We start from the raw sequence: 6,625 nt of genomic DNA on the forward strand, positions 1-6,625 counted from the left end.
CAAAGGCATCAATTCTTCTTCAGTCTTCTTATTCATCGTCCACTTTCACATGCATATGATTTGTATAGCTGGCTGAGTGAGGGCTTTGTCGCCCTCCAGCCAGGCTAGTGTCCACACAGCCTCACCTCCTTGGAAGGGCTGCTGACCACAGAGCTGCCCCTGGAGCCTGGATAGGCTTTGACGGCCCAGCCCCAGGCAGGCAGGGAGCTGTAGGGCTGGTGGGTGATGTGCCCAGCCCCCTTAATTCTCCTGCTACCCTCCCCATCCACACTTAGACTTGCTCACTCCGAGCCAGGCTGGCCGCCTGGCTCCAGCCAAGCATGACCGCCCTGTCCATCTCAAGATAGGCAGCAAGAGCCGAGGGTGCTGTGGGGGAGCTGCCAGGCTGGGGCGGTAGGGCGGGGGCGGGTTGCAGAGCCTGTCGTCCAGCTAGAGAACCCTCCTCCAAGTGGAAGCAAGACGATGAGACCCAGGGCAGGGCAGCGAGGTTCGAGATCAGCCTGTTTTCACGCTGCCCACTCACCTGGAGCAAGAACTGCTGATGGCCATGTTCCCCCACCCCAGCAGGTGTTCCAGAAAGACACAAGCTAATTACAGACAATAAGGGCTGCAGCTCTGGCTGGAGCATCTAGGGGATGCATTTTTATAACTTCTAACAATGGGGCGGCTGAGGGACTGCAGAGGCCAGGGAGGTGGTGGTGGGGCAGGGGGCGGCTAGGTGGTGCCAGCTTGGGCACCTGGGGCCCAGACTGGGCTGGTCATCTCCTTGAGGCATTGTTGGGGGGCAAGGAGAGGGGTCGTGGCCTCTTCTGGGTGCTTTCCTCAAGGAGCCAACCCCTGACCCCAATGCCTAGTCCACAAGCCTTGGACTGGTGGAGCAGTGCTCACCTAGCTGCCTCCCTGTGTCTGCCCCTCTGCAGCTGGACCACCACCGCCCAGGACCTCTCCTGCTCAGGCCAGGCTGTGCCTCCAGCCCAGGGCGCCCGCCTCCATCTCTGCGTGGTCCCCAGCCCTCTGCAGAGACCCCACAGCAGGAAGCCCACGCCCCGTCCTGCCTCACCTTGAACATCTGCTTCACGCGCTGCCGTGGCAGGTTCACGTTCAGCTTATGCAGCAGCTGCAGGACCTCGCCGATGCTCAGGCTGCCGTCTCCGTTCTTGTCGGCCTCGTCGAACGTCTGCTTCAGCCACTTTGGGGCCGAGTTAGGGGCCAATGCGGTCCACAGGGCAGCCACACTGCCTACCCTTGGAGCAGACAACCCTCCCCCAGACCGTGTGCGCTCCCATCCTCCCTTGCCCGGTGTGTGGCCTGGCCTGGGGAGACAGGTGAGGGCACTATCCCTGCCCTACCCCGGCCCACCCCAAGGATATTGGTCCCTGGTGCGCTGCCGGCGGGCAAGGCTGTCCTCGTCACTGATGCCAGCCATGAGGTAGCGAAGACCGGTGACCCAGGTGCGCGCCTCGTCCCCACTGGGTGAGACCAGGTCCAGGGAGTCACGGTGGTCGCCATAGTAGACGCTGAAGCAGCGGTTGGGGTCGAAGCTGCCGTCGGGATAGCGCTGGAAGATCTCTGACTGTCGGCCCTCGCTCACCTCCTGGATGGAGTCGATGGAGACTGCGGGCAGGCGGCAGGGCAAGTCAGTCAGTAGGGTCACGGGGCTCCCTGGCCTGGCCCCCCGGCCCACATTCCAGAGTCCAAGGGGCCTGGGAACCACGTGGAGGGCTGAGTAGCCTGGGCTGTACTAGAGCGCTGGGCCGTTGTCATAGCAACAGCTCAGCGCCAAGCCACGGTCCCCGCTAAGCCTTCAAACGCCAGGGCGGTTGCACTTTTGGGGGCTCCTTTCTGTGATGGGAATGAAGCTTTCTCATCCCCACAGGGCATGACTCTGATTTCATGGTGGAAGCTCCGGCAGCAACAAGGGAAAGCAGAAGGACCGCCCCAGCGGCCAGCAAGAGACGATCCACCCATCCCAGCCCCAGGGGCTCCACAGTCTGCCCTCTCATCTCCCACCGACACTCAGCTCCAGCCTGCTGTGTCGAGAGGCTGCCCTATGCTCAGGGGATGCACTGGGTTCAGGGACCCCCAGCACGTTTCAGATTGGGAAAAGGAGACAATGCACTGTGCTCAGGCAGCCAAGCTCACTCTGCCGCCCTCCCTACTCAGCTCTGACAGTGTGGTCCCCCTCCCACACTTTCAGCATGAAAAAGACCCTCCCCGCTTCTTCCCGTGAGCGCCCCAGATGTCCCCTGGTTAAGGAGCAGAGTGAGACTTCAAGGAGCAGCCAGATCATCACTCGGCCAACTCATCCCCCCTTCCAGAAAGGCAGTTGCTAGCTGACAGCTTCAGCTGCCTCCTAACACGCTCAATAGTGGGAGGGGCAGGGGAACAGCAGCCCAGCTCAGATTCCATCAAGGGTCTCATTACTGGCCCCGGCACTCAGGCTCCAGGAGCCTCTGTTTAAAACATTGAGTTACCGTGGACAGATGAGCTCAGAGGACTCTGTAAAAGGCCTGTACCTGCTCACAGCAGGGCCCGCTCATGGCACTGTGGTGCAGGCATGCGTGGAGCTGGGGGGCAAGGCACCCGTGGTACAGCACCACCAGGGACTGACACCCAACACCCGCCAACACCCAGCAACTAGTGCCCCGTCTCCTGCCCGCTCCATCTGTGCCAGCCTCTGTGCTAGCACCTTCTAAACATTTCTGTGTCTGACGCTCATGGCGACCCAGGACACTAACAGGACCATCAGTCAGCCCCAGCATGAGCTGAGGAGGCTGAGTCTCCTCCAGAGCCTTGAATGCCCTGGAAAGAACATTTTCCAGATGCTGGGTCCCCATTCCAGCCCTGCCACTGCTGCCGAGTGACCTGGGGGGTATTTGCCCCTCCCTGGGCCTCAGTTTCTCCATCTGTACAGTAAGGGGTAACCTCACTCCTCTGCCTGCCACTCCATGCCCCCTCCCGGAAGCCCCTTTCCTCAGCCCCCATGGCCTTCCCAGCCTGCTGGCCTTTCCTCATTACTGTGCACAGCAATGGTGTGGGGGGTGCTATGTGCCCCCAGACTAGGAAGACAGTCCAGGGAAGAGCTCTTCCACCCTCTTCCTCCCTCCCTGGGACACCGCCCAGGCCCAGGGGGTTCTCTGCACCAAACTGCATCTTCCTGAGTTTGGGGGTAGGGATGGGAGGCTGGGGCAGTCCACCCTAGCACTGGGGCCCTGAGCCTTCAGGTCTCAGCTCAGTCATCCCTTCCCCAGAGGGGCTTCCTTGAACCCCAGGCCACCTGTCCCTCTCTTCCCTGCCATCCTTGGATGTTCACCACGGGGTGTTATCTTCTCAGTTATGTGGCTCAGTACCGGGAACAGCACCCGGCACATAGATGGTGCTCATGGCTGAGCATGGGTGCTCCCCATCCCGGGCCCAGAGGGTAGCCCCAGCCCCGCACCTCCCCCCACACAGCCTCCTGCTCCAGGACACTTCCCTCGCAGCTCACCCACGCTTCGCCCCCCAGGGCCTCTGCAGAAGGCTGTCTCTTGGGGCTCATGGTGGTGGTAGCACCCTTGGCAACTGCTAGGCTGAGGCCCTGGAGACACCTGGTCCCGCCCCAGGTCGGCAATGCCAGAGTAGGTGTGGAAACTCCCATCTCCCAGCCCAAGAGGACACTTATGTGCCTCCTCCAGACCCCTGGGACCCCCCACCTCGCCCTGCCCTCCCTCTGCCTGTGCAGACCCTCCTAGCTCAGGAGCTGCCTCCCTATCCCACTCTAGGGCCCCAGCCGGGGTCTCCCTCTGTCTATCCACTTGCCTCTCACCCACCCCAGCATTCGGCACAGGGCTAGACTCCAGGGGAGCTGCATGGGCTCACTGAGTCCCAGAAACTGCCAGACGGCCTCAAGGCCGGGCAAGGGTCACAAGGGTTGGGGCACTGGCTCCCCCATACCATGGTCCAGATGTCACTACAAGGCTAACTGAGCTTATGCCCAAGGCCCAGAGCCACCTAGAGACTTCTAGGGGCAGGGTCTTACTGCCCCCTTAGTTGTCCATTGGCTGTTCTAGGAGGGGTCCCTACTCCCACACAAGGGGTTCTCACCCAGGGGCTCTGGGCCTGGCCCCGCACTTACTCTTGGCCTTCTCGTTCTTGCGCGAGGGCCGCCAGCGGATACAGGAGCGGTGCTCATCCAGGTAGTAGAAGCGGACGAGGCCTTTGGAGCTGCCGCGGAGCTTCACCATCTGTGTCCCTGCCTGCATGGCGCTCATGCACCGCTCCACTGGATGCCACACATGGACAGACAGACAGAGACATAGAGTGCTGGTGAGCGCTGGGGCAACGCCACCCTCACAGCAACCTGGCCTCCTCCCCACCACCCCAAGTGCCCCTGCCAGTCCTGTCCCAGGGCAGGAGGGAATGTGAGACCACCCACCCGTTGCCCACTCTTGAGATCCCCAGGGGCAGGCCCAGGCTGTCTTCCGATCACACTCAAGCTGGGCTTGCCCATGGTCAGGGCCACCAGGAAATATGGCTGCCTCTCTTCCACATCCTAGGGACAGAGGGCCAGGCAAGGTCTTGCCCTGCTTAGGCCACCTGCCCACCCTACCACTACCGGGATTGGCCCCTCAAAGGGAGCATACACAGTGAGACCACAGTACAGCAGCTGAGTTTGCAGGGTTCCACAGTGGCCAAGCTCAGGGGCCCCTCTGCACCAGAGGCCTCTGCTTGGCACAAGGCAGGCCTGGGCGGGCGGTAGGCACCCCATGACACCCCGCCTGGCTTGCTGCCCTTTCAACACACAGGCCACCCCCGAGAGAAGCCAGTCTTACTCCTGGGTACCTGCTCTCCCCTCCTGTGACACCATAGAGCCGCCCCTCCCAAAGCACAGCAACACCAGCACCCATCATACTTACTCCCTGAGGCCCCTCAAGCCATGGAGGACAAGGGGGAGAGGGTGCCAGACAGGCCAAAACCCCTAGGGCACAGATCCCAGAGTACAGAGCCAATTTGAGCTCCGGAACCCAGACCTTCCCACCAGGCCCACTGCCCCTCTCCCCCTCTCTGTCTGACCTTGTCCCTCTTCCAGGTCACAGCGGGCAGTGCTGCTGGCTTCAGTACCAGAGCGTCCGGCTGGAGGAGCTGCAGGCTCAGGGTCAGCCACCCGGGCCCTCATACCAACTCCCTGAAAGCTCAGCACATGCACGGCCCCAAGGAACCGTACCCAAGAGGTCCACACCACCAGGGACCCCAGCCCGAGGGGACTAGTCAGCAAGGACTTCCAGAAAGAAACCAATATTAGACCTTGGAGAGGAGGGAGCCTTGGCAGTGGGATGGGGTTCCCTGACCTCCAGGGAATGGGAGAGGAGGTTGAGCAGGGAGAAGCAGGGGCGGCCACAGAGCTGGGCCACAGAAGGCCTAGAACAGGGCTCGGAGGTGGTAGCCTGGACCCGGCCTGCCCACCAGCGGAGTAGAGACCCAGGTGGACAGCCCCACTGAGGCTGCCCTGGGCCTCCTGAGACAGACCATGAGACCCTCTCCTTTCCAAGGCAGAGGTGTTATCCCACCACAGGGGGTCACGACAGCAAGAGGGTGTTCTGCCTGGCACCAGCACACTGGTCCCACCCCACCTGGGCTGAAGGTGCCACTGCCCTCCAAAGTGACCAGGAATCTCCCTGAGCATCCCACCCAGCAATCCAGCCGGGGCCCTGCCCCTCAGCCCCCTCCTTGCCCTGCTTACCCCTACTTACTGTCTGGGTTCACCTCCCAGGCCTGCTCTGAGGCAGAAGGGTAGGGGTCATTCCTGAGGCTGCTGCTGGAGCCACATTTGACCCCCAGAGGGAGACTCAAGAGGTAGAGAGGGTAAAGGTCAGCCAAGGAGGGGATGGGAGACCCCAGGCCATTGACACCTCCAGGGACAGCCCCTCCTCGCCTCCACGAGAGTCCAGCTAGTTCCTTTAGCAGTCAGATTGGCCTCAGGGGACCTGTGTCCAGTGCCCCTGCCCCTCCTCCCAGTTGCGGGCAGGCGGGCCCCTGCTCACCGAGCTGGTCGAGCTGCCACTTTGGACACATGGCCACGCTTCCTGTGACCCAGAGCAGTGCCTCAGCCAGGCAGGCCACTGCTCCCCAGACCTGGTGGGTAGCAGGCCTGGCTGAAGTCATGCTGGGCAGCGGCCAGGACCAAGGTGGGCATGCAGAGGCCGGAGGGGGCCCAGCTCACATCAGGCGGAGGTGGCTCTGAGTGCAGGGGCTCTGTGGGGAGGCCCTCCTCTGGCCCAGTCCCAATGCTAATCCAAGGCTACCATCCAGCCCAGCTGCTCAGAGGATTTAGGAACTCCCAGCTGGGGAGGAGGGGACCAGGGAGGTGCCAGCCCCCAGGGCCAAGTCACGACAGGCAAGATAGAAGGCGGCCTCCTGGGGACTCCGGCCACACCCAGAACACAGCTACAATGGTCAATGCAGCCTGGGGTGCCAGTCCTCACAGACCACCCCACCGAGGGCTCCTGTCTTACCCCTCCCCGCACTGGGATGCAGAGGCTGGCATCCGCACTCACAGGGACCCCCCGAGAGGGCTTCCACAGTCCAGAGGTGGGCGGACCCCAAGGTGAAGCAGGAGCAGCAGCATCCTGTCCCGAGGCACAACCTC

General features: G+C 62.4%; 1 protein-coding gene across 1 annotated transcript in view; it reads right to left on the minus strand.

Annotated features, from left to right (window-relative positions):
* PLCH2 (phospholipase C eta 2) overlaps window positions 1–6,066 on the minus strand; it is a 30,424-nt gene extending 24,358 nt beyond the window's left edge. The window contains exons 1-4 of the mRNA XM_012557837.2: window positions 6,021–6,066; window positions 4,115–4,261; window positions 1,372–1,614; window positions 1,061–1,191 (exon numbers count right to left, since the gene is read on the minus strand). Of these exons, the coding sequence (XP_012413291.1) occupies window positions 1,061–1,191; window positions 1,372–1,614; window positions 4,115–4,261; window positions 6,021–6,051 (552 nt within the window). The 5' untranslated portion in view covers window positions 6,052–6,066. The remainder of the gene's footprint in view (window positions 1–1,060; window positions 1,192–1,371; window positions 1,615–4,114; window positions 4,262–6,020) is intronic.
* Window positions 6,067–6,625: the final 559 nt, after the last annotated feature.

The sequence above is a fragment of the Trichechus manatus genome, unplaced genomic scaffold (genome assembly GCF_000243295.1).
Source record: "Trichechus manatus latirostris isolate Lorelei unplaced genomic scaffold, TriManLat1.0 scaffold00122, whole genome shotgun sequence".
Classification (NCBI taxonomy): domain Eukaryota; kingdom Metazoa; phylum Chordata; class Mammalia; order Sirenia; family Trichechidae; genus Trichechus; species Trichechus manatus.